Below are 25,297 nucleotides of genomic sequence, written 5' to 3'. Positions count from 1 at the left end.
TACTTCTACTAAGGTTAGAACAATCTACTTTGAATTATTTGTTTTTGATTTGGCCTAAAATGTAATGATTCAAACTTGAAATGTTTAAGATTAAAACCTGTTTCAGATCTCTTAACTTAAAATAAGTATTGAACAGCCAAAGTGAAATGTTAGATCAAATAACTTTTTCCTAATTTTTAAGGTCATGCTTAAAAAATGATAGGGCAACATTTTTTATATTTCATGGCTTCATTTATTAATTGTGTTTCTAATATTAGACCAATACATGAATTCCTTTGGACAGTTATATATAAGAAATGGGATATGGGATGAAGAGGTAATTGTTAATAACCCTGAAGGAGGTGAAGAGACACTAAATTTATACTTGTGATTTATCCTTGTAAAGGTTGGAGGTCCTTTATACAATTCTTTGCTCTTTATTATATTCTTACTTTTTCTTTTTGTTGTTTGTACATTTTGCTCCTTATTTCTGTTGTATGTGTTTAATATATATTAGCTTTTATTATAATAAAAATTATATATATATATATATAAAAAAATAAAGTGATGTGGTTCTTCCCACTGCTGTTGGCCAAGAGTAAGTGAGAGGAGAAAGGGATAGCAATTTTTTAAAATAATTGTCTCATGTGGTTCAGAGACTGGTTCATTTATGGTCAGCAGCAATAATCCCAAATATAGCAACTATTTCTCTGTTTACTAAGTAACTTTCATTGCTTTTTATAAATGCTTTATAGATAGCAAAGCTTAGGGCTGTGTATGTTCTGGTGTGTTTTCATTTGTTAATAGAAATAACACATAGACATATCGCTTCATAGTGAATAAGTGATTTAGAGTCAGCATACTGCCCCCAACAATCTGGGTACTCATTTTCCTTCCATCGGAAGGATAGAAGGCTGAGTCAACCTTGAGCTGGTCAGGATCAAACTCCTGGCAGTGGCAAAATTAACTAGTAATACTGCATTTTAACTAATGCGCCACCATGGAGCAAAACCTCTTTGGTTTAGTTTTTTTCTGAACATTGCTAGCAGAATGCTATATGCAGTTCTGTACAGTATATTTCAGCAAAAAGAAACCTCAAGCCAATAGGTAGAAATGTTTGTATTTATTTAGCTAGTCTTGCTCACATGCTCCATTGAGATTAATAATGCTTTGTGTTTCCCTATGAATTTTTAAATGCCTTCTATTAAATTTCCAAAAAAACACAAAACAAAACAACAACAAAAAAAATTCCAAAGCTCTTGTCCAGATTTTCACTATGTAGGGTGTCAAACAGGAGTCAGAACAGATTACCAGAGATTATACACAAAACTCAGTGATTTTGGAAATGAAGGTTCCTTGCAGACCATGCCAAATCTTCTTCAGATCATGCCATTTGAGGAGCAATTGATAGCTTCTGGAACTATATCTACTGAACTGCAACTGATTCAAAGTGTCCTCAGTATGTGTCCTTACTCTAAATAAGTGTCCTTACTCTAAATAAGACGGACCAGTTTCAGAACTTGATTATCTGTGGCACATTCTGAACCACTTCCAATTTGGAGGAGTTTTCTCTTGCAATTGCTCAACTCTGTTGAGAATACAATGTTCTATAGTTTTCTGGAATATGATGAATCATGGAATGTTACACATTTCAAATTGACATAAAAAGAGAGCAGGATACTTTTTTTGAGTTCCTATTTTTCCAACTACTCTTTGAATTCCCATTGCTCTCTATGGCAGAATATGCAAAACATTTAGTTTCATTCATATGCTTTATGCTGGAAGTGTTCTAAGTTTTGTTATGTTAGAATTTAACCAATTCAAAATATTTCAAGCATTGTGTCTTATGTTTGAAACATTGTGTCTATGTTTGTTTCTTGCATATCCTTAGTAAACAACAATTACTGTCACAATTCAATTTTCTAAAACAATTTTTATTGCAATGTGAAAGCTGTGTCAATAAAAGGAATGCCATATTTTTTCTATATGATACCTTTTCAATTTGATCCAACTGTAACAGTTCACTGGGATCACTAAGATTTGGCCGAAATGCTTCAGGCTCCAGTTCGGTTTTGACAGTTGTTTCCTGCTTTGAATATGTATCTTCTCTTGTAGTAATCTGCATGGAGGGGAGAAAGTTGAATTAGCATTCAAAATGTTATTCAAAACAATTTTCCTTATCACAATCATCCTGTAAAAATGATTTTTTTTGCTTACCTGACAACTTGTGTAACGTTTTTAATATTAGAAGCAAAGCCAGATTCCTATGTTTATCACTGAAAGAATGTGAGACTGCAAGTTCTGAGCCATTTCTGTTATTTAAACTGCATTTTTTATCCTATAAAAATTTTTAAGGTAACATTTGATCCTGATTAAAACTGAATCTCAGAGGTAATCACAATAGGATCTCAAAAATATTATACTGCAGTAGTATAATACATTTGCATTCCGGTATACAGAAGATATTCAAATATGCCCATAAGTAAGAATCAGTTGACTATTCATACAAGCAGAACCAACGTCTCTTGAAAAGAAAACCTTGCATCAAAAGAAAAAGATTTGCAGCCCGTAGGTTAAATTATTTTAAATACAAGCTACTTTTAATATTGTACATGATTATAATCTTAATCTATGCAGTCTTGCTGCACGCATATACATTCACATGAAAATGCAATATAATTACCTGAGAATAAAGATGTGTGCCCCTGCAACAATGTGTAAGTAAAATCTTATACTGGGCAGGAATTCATGTTGATAAATGGTAGAAAAGATCGAGATTCTGAGTCAATCTTTCATTATCTATTCCCCACTGAAAATTATCACTTCTCTCCTGGCTTCACTCATTCCCAATGTCAAAACTAAGTATCAAATTGGAAACAGCTGGAGATTTGGGTGGAGAAGACCATGCATGGAAGGGCTGGGACATCTGGGATAAGGATGGATCTGGCTACCCCTCCACTCAATGTTTCTCCATTTAAAACTTATTTCATTTTATTGTTTGAAAATAAATGTATTCTACTTGATGCACCTATCCTAGAGGTACTGGAAGACCTCTTAAATGTTCAGTAATATTAAGAGAACCTAAATACATCAATTTTTCCCACAAAACACATCTCTTATATCCATCTTGTGTATCAACTGAGCAAATGATCAGCAAGAACTATGAGAGAAATCACATGGAAAAATCATACTATTGCAATAGGAATATTGCAACTTTTTAGACAGTGTCTCTCAAATTTATTTCTATCTGCTGTATCTTTATAGTCCATACTATAAATGATATATACACATATATGATTTTACAATAATCTATATGGTATTTCCAGTAAACATTTTTTATGTTTAGTATGCATTCTACTGAACTGTCTTGTATTGTAAAATAAGAAAACTCCATAGCTTTATTCCATTGAAAGCTAAATGGGTTAATTCAAATGATTTAGAATAATTGCAAGATTTATCCTGGAGAAAATCTGTCTGTATACTTATCAAGACATGATCTGTCTTGAACGCACACACACTTAACCAATAGTTGCAAGGTAAGGAACGTTTATTTCAACAATCTAAATCAAATATTAACGCTATGCTTCCATAATCAGCCAACACAAGTTTCCAATAACAAGTTAGAAATTTTGTCATGCTGCAAGAATGATTATTCTACTCCAACAGGTTCTATAATTCTCTGCCCCAACAATTATTCATTATCAGTAACATTAATCACAGCTAATACAAGCAAAGGGATTATTTTAAATTAGTTTTGCTAAAATGCTTCCAGGCAGTATTTAAAAGGTATCCTACTTACAAAATGATTCACCAATTAAAAGAAGGAAGACTATGTAGTCCACTGATAATATGACCCTTTAACTGTTTTTAAGAAATACCATTTGATCTGGCTGTTTGACAATTGCTGTCTTAAAAAAAGGAACTTAGCAAGTATTTATATAACTAACATTTACTGATAAAAACATATATTTTTGAGAAATTAAATAATAATGAAAAGTTTATCCAGTTACTAAATTACTTCTGAAATGCCAATGACAGATTTCTATAAGGGCAGATATTATTTCCTATAAGGAAATTTGAAAGCCGCATCAATAGCAAATAAGTCACATGCCATTTGATATTGACAGTTGTTCTCCCACCCACCCCCACCCCAATTTCTATTGACATAATACGTCAGCTTTTCTAGATGGAGTTTCATCACTTTTTAACTATATGCAGCTAAAATAAGCTTTTAAAACAGAAGACCTTGAATTCATTATCTCAAGGGTTTTTCTTTTAACCACTCATATGGTCTTAACTCATGATTTATAACAAAAACAAACATTTTGAAATATTAGCTGTTTAGCAGCAGAATGAGCAAAACTACAAAAGCATTTTCTTCCACAAATAATTAACTATAAATATTATTCAAAATGTGACAAAATATTTTAAAATGTTGATCCAATTCTGAGTTAAGAAAAACTGACAAAATAACAAATAAAAACAGAATATATACTTTTTAGTTAGGCTGAAATAAATAGCAATATCAATAGCACTTAGACTTATATACCGCTTCACTGTGCTTTACAGTCCTCTCTAAGTGGTTTATACAGTCAGCATATTGACTCCAACAATTTGGGTTTTCAGTTTACCAACCTCGGAAGGATGGAAGGCTGAGTCAACCTTGAGCCTGGTAAAAATCAAACTACTGGCAGCCATCACAAGTAGACTGCAGTACTGCATTCTAACCACTGCACCACCATGGCTTATAGTATTGTAGAGGCTTTAAATGCTTAGCTAAACTTTCTGTATTAGATAGTTTATTACTGTATTAATTCAGTAGCAGTTCTATTTCATACAGCTTTAGAAAATGCTTCTGAAATTTTAAAGATATAAGAGTAATAGAGAGAGGGGGGGGAGGGAGGGAGGGAGAGAGGGAGGGAGAGAGGGAGTGAGTGAGAGAGAGAGAGAGAGAGAATGCATTACATATTAATAGACTTATAAGGTCTCAGCTTAAAGGAGAGAAACAATATTGAAAATACACATCCAGTTTGACAAAACAAAAAGTATCTACTATTATTTAACTCATTTCAGCTGCTCTGCAGTTAAAGGGTGGGGGTTAAGGTGTTTTAACCATTGAGCCCCCAAGACATGCTCTTTTGCATTCTCTTTTGTACAAAGAACTCCCATCCTCAGATATGAAAAGTCCTTACCATTTTAAAAAAGAAATGTGAACAAAGTTTCAAAACAACATAAAATTGCTCAGAACAGAGCTCGTATGGTTTTTTTTAGTTCATTTTCATATATTTTTATACAGCATGTGCATTGATTCAATATTTTTATCTGGTTTTTCAAAACCACTTTTTCTTTTCTTCTTTTGTCTAAACCATGACAGCCAAAAACTAATAAAAGACAAAGAAAGGATGCAAATCCAAAGCCAGTTTTTAAGGTTTATGGAGTATGCAGCCCCTTAATTTGGTCCACAAGGTACAAATTACCTTAAGCTTAAGGCCTAGCTAACACTAATGGAAAATCTGTGGTAGCAAATATGTGATGTCATCATTATCATTTTTATTGTTATTGACAACTTGCAGCACTTTTTGAATACCACAAAATCTCTTCCTGGCCTGAAAAGTAGCAAGGAGGCAAAAAGGAATATGTAACCTCACTGGTCAGTAAAAGGACAAAAAGTATCTGCAGTGTCTGCCACGCATTGCAGGTACCCACAAGAACCATCAAGATGGGAACAATGCTGGAAAATGACCAGTGAGGTTACATACTTGCTAAGTCATGCTTTGGGGGGGTGGGGGGTGGAACTGATGCAGAGGACCATAAAAGGGGCGTTGGTACTTACCTGACACACCCTTTCTCTGTGAGCTGTGAAGAGCATCCATTGTTTGGGATGATGCTTCTGTCGCTTGTTTGATAGGCTGGGCTTTAATTGAGAGGACGCTCCTCCTCCTCCACAGGACTCCTCCTTCACCATTTCTAATACTTGGCCAGAATAGCATCCCACCAGACGAATAAGGGTAGGGATGGATGCTCTTCACAGCTCACAGAGAAAGAGCGTGTCAGGTAAGTACCAATGCCCCTTCTTCAGATAAGCTGTTCAGAGCATCCATTGTTTGGGACATACCAAATCTTGGTGTGTCCTACTGGAGGGCTTCCGTCTGGTTCAGATCCCCCTTTTCTTGGTCCCTATGGACCCTTTGTAACACTTTCCTGTCAAAGGCAGCCTCCGTAGATGCGAAGACATCATTCTAATAGTTTCTAAATAAAAGGGGATGGTGAGGCCCATGTTGTCGCCTTGTAAATTTTCCCTATTGGCGCTTTTGGCCCATGTTGTCAACATCGCAGCGCTCCAAGTTGAATGAGCAGTGATGCCCCTGGGTACAGGAAGAGATTGTGTCTCATAGGACTTGGGAATTGTGCTCTCAGCCACTTACTGGTCATTGAGGAAGGGGTCTTGCACCCAATGGTGGGTGGTTGAAAAGAAACGAAGAGAACCTTTGTTTCCTAACACACATCGTGCAGTTGAAATATATGCAGAAAGCTCGCCTTATATCTAGACTGTGGCATTGTCGTGCCAGATTTATGTTGGTTTCAGACAAATGTATGGGAGTATCAGTTCCTATAGTCTGCGGAAACCCAAAATTATCTATCTATGGGTGAAAGATGGATCTGGACTAAGGACCACTTTGTCTGTGTGAAAAATACAGAGCTCCTGTCTAACTGACAAGACTACTAGATCCAAGATGTAACTGGCCGATGTAATGGCAACCAAGAGAACCACCTTGTACGTTAGGAATGGAGACGCATGGTCTACATGGGCTCAAAGGGAGTTTTCTTGAGTGCGGTAAGGACCTTGCTGAGGTCCCATGTGTGATATCAATGCACTACAGGAGGCTGTAAGATTGTAGAAAATGGCATATGCGTGGGTGATGAGAGATGGACTGCAAGTCTCTCCTAGTGATGACCGATGCTAAGGCCTCCCCTTTGCCTATTTATATGAACAAGATAATAATGAAATGTCATATAAATAAAACTGCCATCTAACAGGTGTTCCCCTGAGATGAACAGCCAGAGCCATCAGAACCTTCGTAAGAACCTTGGGCAGATGACAACCCAAAGGACAGTGCAATGTATTCAAAACTTTGAGTATTATAACAAAAACTAAGAGTTTTGCTATGTGAGGATCTAATTGGAATGTGGGGATGGGCCTCCATTAAGTCAATGGAGGGTAGAAAATCGTCTCTTCTGAAGCTCAGAAGTATGGAGTTCAGTATACTCATCTTAAGCCTCCTATGAACTATGGATCAATTAAGTCATTTTAAAACTAAAATTGCCCCTGCTGATCTGGTGCCACAGGTTGGTTGCCTGGATCTCCAATAAATGAACAATAGTTGTCTCCATCATGCTCCCTTTAACAGGATCCCCAGAGAGAAGGTAAGTAATGCAAAAGTTCCAGGGAGAGGATGGAAATTCTATAGCCAGGCCGAATCTTCTGATACCTCTAACCCAGGAAATAGAGGTAGAGGCATCCCATCTGTCTGTGAAAGGCTTGAGCCTTCCACCAATAGGGGCACAGTCGTGAGGCCTATGTTGTACCTCGGAGACCTCTATTTCATGTTCCTCAAGAGATTCTTTTGCTCTGCCCTCCCCTTCAGTATCTATCTCCAGATCGAAACTATCTGACTGTTGGTGATTCATGTGTCCAGACAGTCCCTGGAGTCTGGAGAGAAAAAGTCCCTGGTAGAGGGAATGAAGGAACCCTCCAAAAAGCCAGGAAGGACTATTTTGGGGTCTATGAAAAGAGAGGAACTTATTTTCTGCTTCTAGTCTCTATCAGAGATAGGTTGGGGTACCACCAACCTAATTATCTCCCTATATTGGGAAGGAAGCAAGCTTCCATTAGATGTGTGATATCTGCTTGCCAATGTCTGAGCCATAGCATTAGGCGAGGAGTAACCTGAGATGCCCTGGCTTGAGCAGATAATTTAATAGAGTTTTGCGGCGTCCTTGTGTGCCCTGATATTGGAATTTGAGATAATCTCCCTCAGATGGCGGAGCAACCTGAGAGACGATCTAGTAAAAAAAAGGGGGATGAGGCCGACTCCACTCTTATGGCCCTCACATCAGATCGACATGCCCTACATGGGGACAACTCGACCCTGTATATCCTTTGACTTGAGAGCCTCTTCTGCTTCCGTTGGAATTGCAGAGGAGGAGGATAATTGCCATTATTGTTTTATCTACTATTGTGGTGATGAGAAATTTAGCAGAATGAGAAAACCAAATTAAAAAATTGCTATCATATCCTGTAAGAGGGGTATATGCCACTGAAGAGAGCCCTTGTTTCTGGACGAGGTCCAAGAACTTCTGTGGGACAGTTATGACTTCCTCTTACATTATTGGTTGGGAGAAGATTAAATCATCTGACCACCACCACCCCCCTTATAGTAACGATTGCTGGGCCGAGGGGAAATGGAATATCAAGGCAGGAAGTAGTTGTTGTTGTTTTTTTTTTTTTGAAACAACAGAGACTTGAAAAAAGTCTTTAGGGCGAAATAGACCTGAAGGTCGGTGGTCTGGCTTAATGCCTTCAATGTTTGACTTGCCCCCCTCCCCCCTTTAAGGGGATCCGCCTCTGACAGATTTTGGTCACTGTTGTGAGTAGACCCTTCCTCAACCTGTTCCATCTGGTCTCTAGTTCTCCCTCATCCTGTGCATCATGAATGTGTAACTGGATTATATAATACTCCCCTGAAGGAGGTACCTGCATAGTAACTAAATTGAGTGAGAATCAAGGTCAGATTGTGGAGGCTGCCTAGCTGCCTCAACTTCTACTGTGCCCCGGCTGCGATGCCTCTTCAAGTTGCCATGTCCCTCCAGGCCTTCAATTTGTCAGGGATATCCTCTGGGAAGAGGAATTCTAGTGTGGTCCCACAACTGTCTGTCAGGCAAGTAGCGCTGCTGAAGGCCTGGGTTGAACTGGTCTCTCTGAGGCTCTCCTGGATGGTGTTGAGAGATCCAGGGATGAAGGCAAGGTGAAATATGGAACACTTCACAAATTGCGTGTCATCCTTGCGCAGGGGCCATGCTAATCTTCTCTGTATCATTCCAATTTTAGTATATGGGCTGCTGAAGCGAGCACGCTGGAACTGGGACCAGCCTGGCTGGGGAAGAGGACTGAGACTTCTGTTCAACCTCCCTCATACATTTTTTTTTAAAAAAATTAAGATATGCTCATCTAACGCATTTTGGTGTCTCTTGGCATCCTTTGTTGCTTTAGAGGTCTCTCTCGGATGTTTTTACCTACTTTGAGTTGGTTTATTGTCCTCTGGGGGTATTTTTGGTTGCCCTTGAAGATTCTGACCTAAAGCCCACAAGGTAAGATATCTATGTATCTATATGTGTATGAGATATTAATGGACTGTTGACTGGTTCATAGGACTGATATAAACAGAGGCAGGGAATCCTCTTGATATTTGCTCTCCCCCCCATTTTTTTTAAATTCAATTTGTTATTATGTTATTATTCATAATAATATTGATATCATTAATATTGTTATTATTGATATTTTTGTTATATCTGTGCACAGCTACTAACATAAATTGTTGTGCTGTTACCAAACTCATAATTAGATGACTGAATATGGAATCAAATTGTGAGGCCAAATAGAGAACACCTTTCAGGACCTGTATTGCAATTGGGTGATCCTGGCGCTCAACAGCTTCCTGCCCAGACGGACACAGGCCTTGGTGCTCACTGTTACTGTGCTGCTAGAATTCTGTGAGGGTTGTCAACTGAAAAAGGAAGCCCAATAGTCAACCTCAGAAAGAGGTCCGTAATCGGCATAAATGTCCCCTGGACCCTCACAGAGATCCTTTTGAGGGGAAGTGGCTTCTCAACAGATAATGCCATGGAATTCTTATAAACAAAATGATGCCAGCGTTGTTTTAGTCGTCAAGATGTAGTATCGACCATCACCTGTTAATGTGAGCCAATGTGAATCTAACTAGAATTTGAGAATTTGAGCAGGAGAACTCAGAGTCCTCTGGCTCCACCGGATCAATAGCCCTTGCTTATTCTATATACCTTGCGGGAGTATATCTGAAACTACAGAATCTTCTGTGGAGAGATACCTGAGGGTAAGAATGCTCTGTCCTGCTTAGTGACCAGAGTTATAGGGAATTCCAGTCAGAAGGAGCACTCTGTTGTTCAGAGCAGTATGCATCATCCCAAACAATGGATGCTCTGAACAGCTCATCTGGACAATAGCTGAACTTGGAGAAGGGACTGTGAGGCTTAGATTAACAGTACGAGAAAGCTGTTACAACAGGAAAAAGCAATAAGAGGATTTGCAGAAATAATTGTAAACAAAACAGGAGATAAAGATTCAGCACAGGTAGAGGTATCAAAGGAAATGGGACTCCCAAAATGGGTTACCTGACAATACAGATCTCATTTAACAGAAAGCCAACACAGAAAGGACAATAGCACATTTACAAACTACCATGTAAAGCAAAATGCTTTTATTTGATCCACTTTTGGTTAGATCTGGCTTCTTGTATAAGAATAGGCAGGCCCCAGCAGAAATAGCTACCAATCTTGTAGCAAAGGCTTCCTATATCCATTTCACCAAGCTTTTACTTCACAGTTAAGCTCAGTCTGAGATTGGATATCTTTACAGAGCTCACAAGAAATCAATTTATAAGTAACCGATCACTGCCAGGACAAAACATTACAAGGAACAGCTCATACTATACCAGACGTATCTGATCTAGTTCATAGGCTAACTGGAGATGAAAGACTGAGCAAGCAGGTATATACAGGTGGTACAACTCATTGTAAAACACCAAGAATACAGAGAGCAGTCAGGCAATAGCAACAATACAATAGAATGGGAACTAGTATCACACATTAGATTTCAGAGGAATACAGATGGCATTACAGCACATAGTGACAATGGCCACCAAGCTAAAAGTGAAAGGAAATACCAACATCTCACTGTGAAGTTATAGCCTTGCAAATAACTTTTCCAAAGACATGGGAATTCATCAGATTGTGGATTCTATGATATGTAGCTTCAAGCCACCTAGAAGGCCCCTGATATGGATGGGCTGATTTAGACAAATGTCAATAATTCCAGTCTTTTCCCACATAATGCCTCTCCTGCTTCTGTAGAGCCACAAGACCAACATGCACAACAAACTGTTATATTCAAATATGAAACTAACAGGACAACTTTAGAAATGTTTGAAGCAGTTTTATTAATTCATCATAGCTGACATTAACAACAGTTAATATTGAACAATGCAACTGCTTTGTTCATAGTAGTAAAATAAACTGATAAACCAGCTGTGCAAAAATGGAAGAGTTTGAATGTTCAAATCTAAGTATCTTAAATTTCAGATGTTCCTGAGTCTCCTAGGTATTGGGAGGGTACTTTTACTCTTCTAAGAATATCTGTGTGAGAATCCAGGCAATCTTTAACTTAAGTTTGGACAGGAAGATTCAACAACCGGTTTCACAGTCTTCAGGAATTGCACTGATCTTTTCCTGAGTTACATCTTATGGGCTAACTTAAGGTCTGCATAGTCCTTGTAACAGAGTAGTATATAACTATTCAAAATTTTACCAAAAAAGTGAAGCACTTGCATCATTACTGGAAGTTTACTTTGAACTTGCAGAAGTTTGGTTCAGTCTAAAAACGACCCCATTGTCAAAAATGTCATCAGAACAACCCCATCTCTTCATAAACGGAAACACAACCATGAGGAAATTATTGTTGCCTTATTTCAGTACAGTAATGAAGATAAAATAATTGAATATCAGCTTTGTTCTGATCAGCACCACTACATTAAAAAAAATTCTAATCTCTAGTTGAGAAGAAAGCACCTTGAGACGTCTGCAGAGTGTACGTAGTTCTTCACTATTTAAAGCATCGATTCTGCGGTGATACTCAGCCACTGACACTACCTGAATATGGAGACAGGAAGACAATAATTCCACTCACAGTTTTAAAATGAAAAATAAAACAATATAAAAGAAACAACAGAGTGTGGCAAAGTAAAACAAGGGGTGGGGAGAAAGAAATTGACAATGAAACAAAAATAAAAGTAACATTCTAATGCTACAGTGCACATATATAAAACACATATAGACATACAACAGTCAGCATTTCCAATAAAATAATCAAATAAATGTGTACAACATAATAAAAACAATCTGCTAGGTAAACATATAAGCATGCACATCCATGAACTGTTTCCTTACATAAATACCACCTGCTGTTTTCACTTAGAGAAAAATGCTAATGGATGAAAAAGAAGCAGATATGAAAACAGGCCTTGTATAAAAGCAATTATTTTTTTAAAAGCACAGAAACTAAAATTATCAAATGACTGGAATAATTTTTATATGAGAAAACATTGCTATATTTGGGTTTCTTATTAAACGGCAAATAAGAGAGGACACAAAATTGTGTGAATTATAGATATGGTAGATAATTACTTCTCTTGCCATCAAGCTGGACAGTATGAAACATATCTCATTCAAATTGCAGATGAATTCCACTATGGATTAAAAGTATGGGTAGCATTTGACTAGAGAAATGGCATTTCAGACGTCAGACAGATATGTTAATATTGATGAAATATGGTACTAAACGTGAAAGATGTGGCATTTACATCCTGGGTTACAATGGCCACACTGTTCATTAACAATCCTGTAAGGTACTATCTTATTAATCATTGTTTATAAAAAAATCAAATGTCCTCTAGGGAAATTTATAGACACATGCAGTTTACAAACATATTTCAAGCTGCTAGAAAAATAAGGAGTATCTGTAAACAATAGATAGTAAACATTTAATATCTATCTTATTAAAATATATAAACTGTATTTTATTGTTGAAATCTGTATTATGTAAGTTGTAAAAAGAAATAAGGCAGAATGAATCCAATTGCATACATCAGCATGTAGCTGGCCAGACCTAGGCCTTAATGGATTCACATATGGTGAGATGCCTTTAATATGCATTTATAAATTCAAACCTGGCAAAACAGACAATGCATATCATTAGCATGCAAAATAATAATAAAACAAAGGTAGAAACGCCTGGTATTAAACTAGTTCCATATTCATTTGATACTGTCCAACTGTTTATCAAAACAAATGGTCTTTTCTGTTTATCAAAACAACGATTTCTGCAGTCAACAGGCCAGAAAAGAAGGCTGAAGATTTATAATTTAAGAACTTTCAGAAACTCAGACCACCGATGTATCTATATTTAAAGAGTCATAATTTTCTCACATCTCTAGAATAAAGTTGAAACATTATATTGAGTTTTCAAATTTTAGGAGGCTATGGAACCTTTTTAAAAAAAGATTCCCAAGAATCTCTTTTCAAAAACAATGATTTCTTTCTTTCTTTCTTTCTTTCTTTCTTTCTTTCTTTCTTTCTTTCTTTCTTTCTTTCTTTCTTTCTTTCTTTCTTTCTTTCTTTCTTCCTTCCTTCCTTCCTTCCTTCCTTCCTTCCTTCCTTCCTTTTTCTGTCTTTCTGTCTTTTTTCTCTCTCTTTCTTTTTCTTTCTTTTCCTTAGTCTCTCACGGAACATGCAGACCTAGGGTTCTGTAGAATGCAGACATTCTTTCTCTACATGACTTTTTTTAAAGTGCTCATTGTTCTTCAATTTCTTCAGGCCTAATATATAATATTTTACAATGGACAACTTTCACACTTACATAGTATAGTTACAGAAGTGTGCACTTTTATATGTAAAGCAATTTAATATTTTTACAATATATTCTTGCCTTCAGTTATTTTCTCTTTGCAGTAGAGAAAAAAGAATTTGGCTATTCACAATAGCTGTAATGAATATACATGAAAAAAAAGCCCAATCTCAACAATCCAAAGAAGTGACTTCTGCTCATAAGATTTATAGTATCAAAAAACCACCCTTTTTTGCAATTATAGATAGTCCTCAACTTATGAAAATTGAGCTCAAAATTTCCAATGCTGAACGAGGCAGTTCAGGGAATTGAGCCTCATTTTACAATTTTCGCCACAAAGGTGCTTTTTTTTAGAGGCAACTGGACTTTTTAGTTTTTCTTTGAAGACATTTCACTTCTCATCCAAGACATTTCTTCAACTCTTACTGGATGGTGGGGAATTTTGCCACAGTTAAGAGAATCATTGTGGTTGTTAAATGAATGCAGTCGTTAAGTGAATCTGTTTTTCCCCCCATTGACTTTGCTTGTTGGAAGCTGGCTGGGAAGGTAAAAATTGTGATCACATGGCCCTGGGACATTTAGCAATTGCCCAAATTTTGATCACATGACCATGGAGATATTACAATGGTCAGAAGTGTGAAAACTGGACATGTCATTTTTTAGTGGTATTTCAAATGATCACTAAATGAATAGTCAAGGACTACCTGCATATTTGATACCTTGCTGTCTATTGCATATTTATCTCTGTTGCATACATAGATGCAGTATTTAAATTGCCCATTAATAATGTCATCAAAAAAAAGAAAAAGTCTTCCATGACTTAAACTCAATGCCTATTAATTGCAAGAGTGCACCCATGGTTTTTTTTATTGGAACAAATAAAGTAGAATACCTTTATGTTGGATTTTTTTAAAAAAATGATGCAGTAGTTCAGCTTATATAGCTTTCAAATTATCACTTAGGGACCATTCCAAGTTGTGATAAAATACAGAAAAGCTATTTAATACCCAAAATGAACATTTTAATGGCCCCCTTGTAGTCACATGACCTCATTTTGGTCATTTGGCAACTGGCTCACAGCTTTTTGCAGCATCTCACTGTCACGTGACTGTAATTTTCTGTTTTTTTGCCAGAAAGCAGCATTTACTTTTGGTTTCCATCAAAAAATGCCACAGTAAACAATGGATTTGCTTAACAACTACTGCAAATCAGGTTGTAAAAATAGGTGTGCTCATATGGTGACCTGCTTAATGACCAATACGACTTATTACTTATGAAATATACCCAGAGGAGCAGAAAACAGATACAATATTCTGTTCTTCTTAATGAGGGCTTTATTTTGCAATTTTTAGAGTCATTAGTTCAGCGTGGATATTTAATGTTTCTCTTCAGGAGATACCACTTGAATGTGACTCCTCAGCTTGGAATCTGGCAGACTAACCCTACTCTTAGTTGGGAGATGGACTGCAACTATTCTGTCTAGAATAACAGAGTTGGAAGTGACCTTGGAGGTCTTCTAGTCCAACCCCCTGCTTAGGCAGGAAACCCTACATCATTTCAGACAAATGGTTGTCCAATCTCTTCTTAAAAACTTCCAGTGTTGGAGCATTCACAACTTCTGGAGGCAAATTATTCCACCGATTAATTGTTCTAACTGTCAGGAAATTTCTTCTTAGTCTTCTCAAGGTGTTTGATAGGGACACAGTAGATGTATTGCAAAAGGTATGTCTATATTCATCTGAACTCTGATTGAGTATTTCCTTGTAAGACAAATATCGCATATTGCTGCCAACCCTCTGTGATAACTCTTAGCAAAGTTGTGCACCAATGAGTCTGCAATTTCTTACTGTGCAAAGAAGTAGAGATTAGATACTATAAATATACCACAGTTCATAACAATAAATATTTAAGCCTTAGTATTAAATTTATATTCACACTCAGGCCCCTTTTATTATAATTTTATGGAAATTGGATTTCATTTGCAACAGTGTTTTCTCATCCTCCAGATAATGCCATAATAACAAATATAAACCACATATCTATAAGATATTTTACTTTCAATTGGGTAAAAACATTCAGAACAACTAAGGCATTGGCACATAAAGTATTCTAAATGGTAAAATCATATGGTATGGAAATAAAGTTTAATACCCTGGTAGCCTATAGAACTGCTGGTATTTTGAAGCAGTATGTTGCCAACTATAAGCTGCAAGAAGATTCAGGTCCAAGTTTGGTTCAGTTTGATTCCACACAACTGCAGTGGTGAGAAAATAACCTGACTCGAATAAATTAGCTAGTGCTGGCTGATTTCTTAAACCAATTATGGTATCCATACCATTTCTGAATGCTAAACCAGCCCTAGAATTTTCCAGCTGGCTCTACTTCCTGACACATGGAACAGTGAAATGGACATACTCCCTAGCATCACAAAACTGCAGATATTTTAAAAGCAGGAAGAACCACTGAACCAGCCTTCCATTTCCATTTTCCACCTAGCTCCTTTCCTTTGCACTATTCTGCAATTCTGCTAACTGCCCTTTCATTGATGTTTCTCTCTCTCTCTCTCTCTCCCTCCGTCCCTCTCTCTCTCCTGTATATATAAAATGGCAACTAAAGCTACTCTTGAAAAAGCAGTAATTCTCACCTATGCCAGATCAATAAAAATGTTACAGAGAAAGAAGCAGGTACAGCAGAAAGAGGTGTCAGTGCTTAATGTGGCAAAATGTGTGATATGGTGGCATCTTAGTTATTAGTTAGTTATTCTGCACTACTTGTGAGTGTACTAGGACACTCCAGAAGTTCTCTCAATAGCCTTCTTCTCTTTCATTGATTTAATGTTCTTTTCTCCCACTGTTTACATATCATTAAAAATAGCCATTATGTAATTTCTCTGGCAAACAAGAATGGGCAGAGATTCTTGTAACATTTTATCAAAATATAAGCTCATGCCTGCTCAGAAGTATATCTTACAAAATTTAGTGAGATACATGACCCTGAAAACAGAATCTTTAGTAGATTTCTATAATTATAACAACAGTAATATTTTTTTATGATTTAATATCTTTTTTATTTCAAATATATCCAAAATTTAATTCAAATGACTATCATGGCAGGTACATTCAACTGAATAAATTATTATAGTCCAACATATACAATTTTAGTTGCTCTTCACTGTGCTAAAAGATTCTATATTTTCTTCTATTGGAGACTTGATAATGCAATTTATAAAGTTAATTCAATTTAACTTTACACATTTACAATTTAAGAAGTTACCAGACTAATTGTATAAAACTGAGATGAGGTTGTTGATCTTAATCTGCTGTATGGAAAAATATGCACAATAGCGATTTAAAAAAACCAAAGGTTCATGTGTGTGATTATTGCATAAGCAATATATAATGCCAACAATCCTGTTAATCAGTGGTTATTCTAAACATGTTTTTAAAGCTGTTATTTCAAAACTGCATTGCACTGGTTTTGCTTTCTGCATTGGTTTAGTAAACCGTCCTACTTCTATAAGATCTTTTAGCAACTGTGCTAAAACAAATCTTTTGCATTTGGTGAATTAAATCATTATTTTATAATATAAGAAATTTCATAATTTTTGAACATTATTATAAAATATAAAATACATTACAAAATTTCTGATTTTATAAGATAACTAAAAGATAGTGGCATTTACATGCTATCAGTAAAGAAGAAAGATTTATTTGCAACGTACAGAATGGATCAGAAGTTCCTCAGGAACAATAGATAGCCATTTCTAGTTTTATTACCATATTTATCTAACTTTTAAAATGGTATCTTCTTACCTTATTTACAGTTCATACTATGCCTTAAAAAAAGAATAGAACATACATGGTAAGGCCTGAAAAAATACCCAGGAAACCTTCAGCTCATTGCTATTTCTTTTCTTATATAACCAAATGAGGGAAAAAACCAAACTTTTTAAAAGAATATTGAGAGACTGAGAAACATACATTTCTGGTTAACACAAAGAGATCTACATAGTTATTCACATAGTTGCAGAGACTATGTCTCATACAGGGATCTTGCAATACCAATGAAGAAATAAAGTACTGTACAATAAAGTATTGTTTCTAACTTCACTTCCATTCACCATCCGGTCTTCCTGGTGCTCTGCTCCCCCCAGCAGCCCCCAGATGCCTCAACCATATGCCAAAGAGTGTCCTTTCAGAGCTGCCCAAATACACAACAGAAATAAGTAACATTTTCTATGCTATTTGCCAGTGGAATTACACAAACATAATCAACACACTGAAGGAAAGTACAGTGCAAATGATAAATAGATCATTTAATTGTTGAAAATGAAGTTTCACAAAAATATTTACAAATGTGATGCCTCATTACAGAACTCCTCTCCAATATTCCAGATGAAGTTTTATTCTCCTTTCTGGCAGTCAGAAAACATGCAAGCCACAAAAGTAGACAGATAGACAATAACCTCAGACTGTATTATATTTCCATTTTAAAAAAAGACTCAAACATCCTGTGTATCAATACCAAAATATGATTGTATAAACTCACAGATGATCTACACCTCATATTAATACCTGGAAAGCATGTAAAATCACAAATTATCTTACATTAATACTGTGCCATGTCAGCAATATAAAAGAACGGGAAAGTTAATGTAAGAAACTTTCCAAAATATATCTGCCCATGAAATCTACCACAATTAAATTAAAATAGTAAAGTTTTAAATTCAGAGATTCTAAAATTCTGATCTATAATGAATAGTAAAAGAAAAAGCAGGGATCTTACTGATTACAATAGCACTATAACAACAATAAGAAATATTTCTCAAGGAATTACCAAAGTATATTTATTTCTCATTGAGTGATGCTTTCTTCCTTTCTTGCCATACAAAAAATTATTTCCTTTGACAAAAAATAATCACATTAATTTTAGCTTCACATGAGCATTTCTCCCCAGCATACTATCTGCTTTTAATTCCAGGCACAACGAAGCTCTCCTTACAGACAAAACACCGTGCTAGTTGCATTGAACTGATTGACAGGATAAACAACTAATGAGTGAGCAGAGTATTCATCCTGGGGTGTGTCATTACCACGAAAAGCACAAGAGATGTTTCTCTATTCAAGGGAGGTTGCAGTGCACTAAAGTGCTTTAGAGCAAAAAAGTTTAAAGAGACACACTACTCTTTTAGAATCCAATGAGAAATTTATCAAACCTAATCCTTTTTGTTTTTAAAAATAAAACTAAAACATAAAAATAAAACAGCTTTTGCTGAGATTAATTGCTATTAATGGACAACCCTTACAGTTCAGTTATTTTTTTCTGAATTACAAGTTCAAACAAATGTAATCCTCTACCTGGGAAAAAAAAAACCTCAGCTGAAGAGAACTATATGTATTACTACTGTTCTTGAAGCATAAAGTAATACTTCAAATATGCTTTTACCACCAATTTGACATAGGATTCAAAAATTAGAGAAGAACTGTATCAATACAAATCCTACTTGGTGCAAACTTTTTCTTCTGTTGAATTCACTTAATTTTCTTTAACCTGCAATTGTTGTAAACCACAACTCCCAACATATATTACCACTGGTCCTACTATCTGAAATTTTAGTTCAGAAACAGGTTTTCTGCTCCAGTTCTAGAATGATAAATAATGTTTAACTCTCCTTAAGCTTTTGTAAAAAGGTTTAATTAGAAGTCAAGACTTTTCCTTTTAATTTTGCATATAGAAAAAAAGTGCCATCTTCTCTCCCATACAAGCCTACGTTTTGCAATGTATTCTAGAAGCAGAAAGGAGGTCTTCTAGGGTGATAGTATATGGTATACTGGCTGTTCCCTTATACATTTGGCAGCTTCATGAGAATGGATTAGAAAAAAATCTGCTACTCTTGCTTGCTTGCGGTGTCAATCTCAAGGTCAGCAGGCTGGATCCAGCCCGTAATGTGGTCAGATCCAGCCCATGAGGCTGTCCTGATCTACCCAGTGCAAAGAAGAAAGATCAGGCCAGCAGGACTTCGGCCCAGTCTACCCATGTAAAGAGGAAACATGCCAGCAATTTGGGGAGTGGTGTCAAGCTGGTCTTGCCCACCCAGTCAGCCATGGCCGGCCCCCTGAGGTCAATCACAGCCCTGATGCGGCCCTCAATGAAATTGAGCTTGAGACCTCTGCTTTAGAATATTTCAAAGGGGAAAAGTTTCACAGCCACATGAATTACACAAGATGTAATAAAATAAATGTATGCATTATTAAACAGAGCTCCACAGGACATTAGTTTATATCAATGCATATACATTATAGCTTTCTAACAGCTACTAACAATTAAATTATGATATTCCACAAACCTTGTAATTCATTTGGCATTCATACAGGCCCCGGGCAATGTTTATAACTACTTTGAAGATACAAGTTCTATTAAGGGTTATCAGACATAACAACATGTGTTTTAACCTGAATCAAATAAGCCAACTATATAGTCTTCCCTTATACTTTTAACAATCTTGATCTTTAGTCCCTTCAAATGTCTTACACTCAATTTCATTTTTTTCTTTGTCTCTTCTTACACAAGGTTTTCAAAGCTTTAACAAATCTCTTTTGTAAATCAAATATAACAAAATTATCCAGGTCACTCTAACACCGGCCAATGTATCCAATGCTATTTTGCTCCATTCTGTATTAGTAAGGAAAATTTAAGTGATCTCCTTTAATTGTAATCTTTATTTCCTACTGGTTTCCTATCATGTCCCAACTTTAAAGTCTCATTCAATCATGTTTTTTTTCAAAAAATTCAAAACAAAAACAGTTTCCCGTGGAAAGAACTTTTATAATTAATTCTAAATTTCTTTCATTTCAAATTCATTTCAAACATCTAGTGTTTTGTAACATTCCAAAATCAAACTACTACATACCTTTTGCACTATTTATTCTGTTTTGTTTTGTTTTGTTTATAAATCCTTAAACTTGTATTTAAAGCTTCTTTCATTAAAGATTGAAGAAAATTCACCTGGAGGTTTCAGATTTGTTAATCCAAAGGTTCCTAATAGTTAAAAAGCAGTTAACAAGCAATTTTAGAAAAAGAACTATGCTACCCCATTCTGAAGGTGCCAACTGCACTTTTAACAAGATGGTTACTTCCTTGTCTTGCAGAACTTTCAACTTGCTAGAGATGGCCGTCTTGTGGCCTTGCGAGTAACAACTGTCTGAAGTGCTTGTGGTCAATCTTGAGTCTTCTTGTGCTGAGAAGATTATCAAAGAGCCTCTCCACTCACAAGCTCAACATTCTGCTGCAGTGCTTTTAATAGAACTGTCCTTAGTTCACCATTTCTTCCCACAAAGTCCACCCCAAACTCTTTTGGATACACAGTAATTTTTTCCCTTTTTGTTAAGCAAATGTCTAATTATATAGTTCTACCATAGTGGAACTGTAGAAAAAAAAGTGGTACAAGACAAAATAAGCCATAGACCTTTGAGATACTTTTTATGTGAACAGCTTGAGGGAAAAAACAAAAATGCTTAATGTTGGGTTACAGCTTTTTGTCCCAGTTATAATCTTGCCTTAAATATTATTAAGAATGATAAAGAAGAACTTTTTCTTCCCAGCCTATTACCAATCTTGTTCAATTTCCATAGCCCAGCATTGATAAAAAGTTTTTTCTGAAGTTTCTAAAAATATTGGGAAAGGTTAATAAGTGATGTTACCAAGGCTTAGAAGGAAAATTAAGCCTTACATTCACTGATCCTGACAACAACTTATACCTATTAATTAAGAACAAACAACAACCAATGCATCATACTGAGGCCACTAAGAATAGGACACTTGCAATTAATGGATCAGGACAGTGTTCCAGTCCAAATGTTAACCAGTATAAAAATGTATTAATCCAAAAGAATAAAAATTGAGATGAAGCTTCTAATTTAAAAATAGTTGGCCTACTGGTGTCAAGAATATCTTGTTCCAGCAAACAATTAATTATTAAGAATTGGCTTCTTAGAAGAAAAGGAAGAACACGAAGTAGCATTGTAACCCAAATTCAATAAAAGTAAAAGACCTATGAACACCTAAAGTTGAAATACAGAGGAAAATATCAGAGCATGGGTAAAAGAAACAAAGAGTTAACATAAAGAATGATCAATGTAATGTTGGTTTTGTTGATGTGCCGTGGTTAAGTTTACAAATGCACTCTATGCATTTTCTGCTTTTTTAAGCTTTAAGATGTCTTAAAATAAAACAGGTTCTACTTTCAAAAGGCATTCTAAAAATTCAGCATCCTGACAACTGAATAGTTGGTTTGTAGGACAATATACAGAATAGAAACAAATATCCAAGCAGTCTTCTAGATTGTTGTATAGTTATTTAATGGGAATATTGGGAGGAATACATTTGTGCAAGGTTTCAAAATTATGGCTGTGACTGACATAATCAAAATTCTGCCACTTGCCCATTGGTGTGTACAATACACATTAAAATGGGCAGGTCTTTGCCTGGTTGTTCCCATCATTTTGACACTGTTGACTCTCTTTCTACATACACCATTTTTTTGTTTAAACTTATTTCTAAGCTCCTATTGTTGTTATGAAATTATAACGAAGAAACCATGTGTGTATTTACAGACTATTTTGTATTCACTACATGCTTGTATACTCCTCTGCCTACCTGATTACAATATTTTGGAGTACCTTATCTATATGGCTTGAGATAGTGAACTTTGGTATGCATACATTCTGGGTATATTCCTGGGCCTTATGTAGTTTATGGTACTTTTACTGCAGTGACATGTTATTTTGGCATCTATTCAGTTCTGCTAGATGCAATTGAAATTTTTGTGACCTTTTGTTGATATCTTAAGAATATGAATCATAGGCCAAGGCATTCATCTGCACCCCCCTCCCAGTAACACTGTTCTAGTTCCTGAACTATCCAAGTAACAATTGAGGATTTCACAATTTCACGAAAATAATATAATACCAATCTTGTTTAGATATCATTAGCACCAAGCCTAATACCTTCAGATTTGATTCAAAATTATCTAGAATCTTCATTTTAATTTGTGATTTTTGTATTATGTCTGTTGAAGTGTTAAATGGATTGCTTATGTTTTAACACCTCATTATAAATTGTTTTTACTATTTTGAATATTGTGATTTTGTTTTGAAAAATGGCTTTGAAATAAAGATGAACAATAAACTAGTCACAATATTACACAATACATAAAAATGTACTGTTTAAAATATGAATGCAAATTAAGGAAGGCATGTTTTTGAATTATTATTGTGGAAAATAGAGACTTTCCCAGGTTTCTGATATTTAATACCCATTATATCCATATCTATTCTTATTTGCAATATTATTTGTACTATATTAATATATGTAGAAACCACCTTGAGTAATAATAAGCCAAAAATCCTCTATTTATAATGTATATTATGGTAGTACTGATTTTTCAAATTAATAACTGCATGTCTGAAAGTCTGAAATAATGTTTGTAAATTGGAGAAAAACATGGAGATATTTTACTGGAATTGAGTAAGAAAACAAGCGGTATTAACAACTGAGAAATGTCCAATTCTTTCCCAGTGATCAGTGAAAAAAAAGCTGCTAGGGAATTAAAGATTGGAAAGCAAAATGCTTACTGCTCTTGTTATTATTTCAAATCACCTCTAACCTTTTAGATTTTCATGTTTAAATAAACAAACTATTTGTTACATATGTATACATGTAACTGCTGCCTGACCTTTGCTACAGTCACAAAAAGCAAACAGAATTATACATTGAGATACTCAGACTAATGTACCACACTGAGAAAAATTGAACTATGCAGTCATTAGATAAACATGTATTTACAACTTTTTAATAATATTAGTTGATGAAACTCTTCCATGTAGAAATTAAACAATTTTAAACAAATGATGTGTTTTCTAAAGTTGATAACTAGCATTTACTTACCTCCCACTCCTTAACAGCTGTTTCATTAACTGAATCTTCCCCAGCCTGAGTTTCAATTTTTTTTACTACGATAAATCCTGGCTCTCTATTTGATTCTCCTGTATCTTCTGCATATATTTCTGGACTCCACTGAACAAAAAATGCATACAGATGTTCAGTCCTTTGAAAGGGAAAATGAAAAATAAATTGATACCCATTCAGACGTGCACAGACTTGGAAATATTGTTTTTTAAGTAGTAACTCACTTATCGTTTCACTGTCGGTTACTCATGTTTTCTTTGAAAATCAAGGGAAAGTATATATTCATATAAAGTAAGCTAAAACTATGGTGAACAATATTTTCAGTATCTCAGCACATAACTAGTACCGATTATGGCATCCTCAACAGATTATAAATCTGAAAAGGGTTTTCTTAGTTTCATTAGGAAAAACAAGAAGTGAATAGGACAACTCATCTAATTGGCAGGATTAGACAACTAGCTAAGTTGGGTAGGACTTGCTTAGTATTTAGGCAACATAGTCAAGCTTGATTCAAGGGATTTGTTTCTTTAGAAGAAAAGGACATGACAGGAAAGACACAACTATATGATACTAGAAATCAAAGTTTAAGAATTTATAAGCAGCCATGACAGATGTTTGCTCATCTAGTCTGGCACGTTCTTCCTAGAGTGTCCAAGCAGATGCTTATAAGAAACACATAACAAGAGAAAAAAATTAATAATCCTTCCTCTGGATATCACTGAGAAAGTGGTGATTCTAGACATTCTGTTTCAGAAGAGATTGAGACCTACAGAAATTCTGATTCTCTTATTATTCATCAAATTTCCATCACTTAACTAACTGTGGAAAAGAACCTTGGCAGCATCACTCTGTCAAGTCTGGTTAAAAGATATAAAAATAAGGTTACCAGGCCACAGCTTGACATGAGCAAAGGAAGTATGGGGGGATTTAACAGAGTGACTTGTGACCTTCTTTGCTGGCTTCTACTTGAGAGAAGCCATCAGAGAAGGTTCCAAAAAGTGAGCACCTGACCATAAGACACTTCAACCACCACAACTGCGAACCAGTTGTCATATGCCCAAATCACAATCATGTGACTGAGAGGACCCTGTAATGGCCAGAACTTAAGGATTAGTCGTAAATAGCATATGTGCAGTGCCAAATAGTGGCTGAATGATTGATTGATAAGAAAAGACTATCTTTAAAGAGGCAATTAACAAGAAAACAATACCTAAATTACTATTGTTGTGAGAACAGTACAAAAAATGTAGCCCGATATAATTTCATAATAAATGATCCATTGTTTGGATGATCATTTCAATAAGACAATGGTATCTCATATACAGTTAAGGAGTCAGGCCTGCTATAATCTCTATATCATTTACTTAAATTTACTACAATTTACTACAATTTAATCCACTAGAAAAAAATGGCGAATTTCAATAAACACAGAGTATACTAAGAAATATTCTGAAAATATTAAGAAACAAGCAACAATTCAGCAAAAACCCCACACACTGAATTAAGAACAATGACATGGTAAGAGACAATAAAATAATATTTTTTGTATAGTTGTAACCTTTAAATTCAGAAGGATGTGGAATTATCTTAATATGAAGATAGATTTAATATCAATTTAGAAATGGAAAGATAAAGTTT

At 35.4% G+C, this 25,297-nt stretch overlaps 1 protein-coding gene and 1 non-coding gene across 18 annotated transcripts in view; both read right to left on the bottom strand.

The window, feature by feature from the left end:
- OXR1 (oxidation resistance 1) overlaps positions 1–25,297 on the bottom strand; it is a 221,115-nt gene that overhangs the window by 7,625 nt on the left and 188,193 nt on the right. For 12 of the 17 annotated variants that reach the window (XM_087931614.1, XM_087931617.1, XM_087931620.1 and 9 more), the window contains 3 exons: positions 23,639–23,798; positions 11,860–11,940; positions 1,973–2,098 (listed from right to left, as the gene is read on the bottom strand). In XM_087931614.1, coding sequence (XP_087787740.1) covers positions 1,973–2,098; positions 11,860–11,940; positions 23,639–23,798 — 367 coding nt within the window. The remainder of the gene's footprint in view (positions 1–1,972; positions 2,099–11,859; positions 11,941–23,638; positions 23,799–25,297) is intronic. The other 5 variants (XM_087931628.1, XM_087931625.1, XM_087931626.1 and 2 more) reach the window with 1 other exon arrangement.
- LOC113438370 (U6 spliceosomal RNA) lies at positions 9,007–9,112 on the bottom strand. Its single transcript, XR_015743374.1, has one exon. It is a non-coding gene; the product is annotated as a U6 spliceosomal RNA (small nuclear RNA).

The sequence above is a fragment of the Pseudonaja textilis genome, chromosome 3, assembly GCF_049901715.1.
Source record: "Pseudonaja textilis isolate UNSWEBS1 chromosome 3, rPseTex1.2, whole genome shotgun sequence".
NCBI classification, from domain to species: domain Eukaryota; kingdom Metazoa; phylum Chordata; class Lepidosauria; order Squamata; family Elapidae; genus Pseudonaja; species Pseudonaja textilis.
Note: the sequence above shows the minus strand (reverse complement) of the source record. Positions and strands in the feature narration are given on the sequence as shown.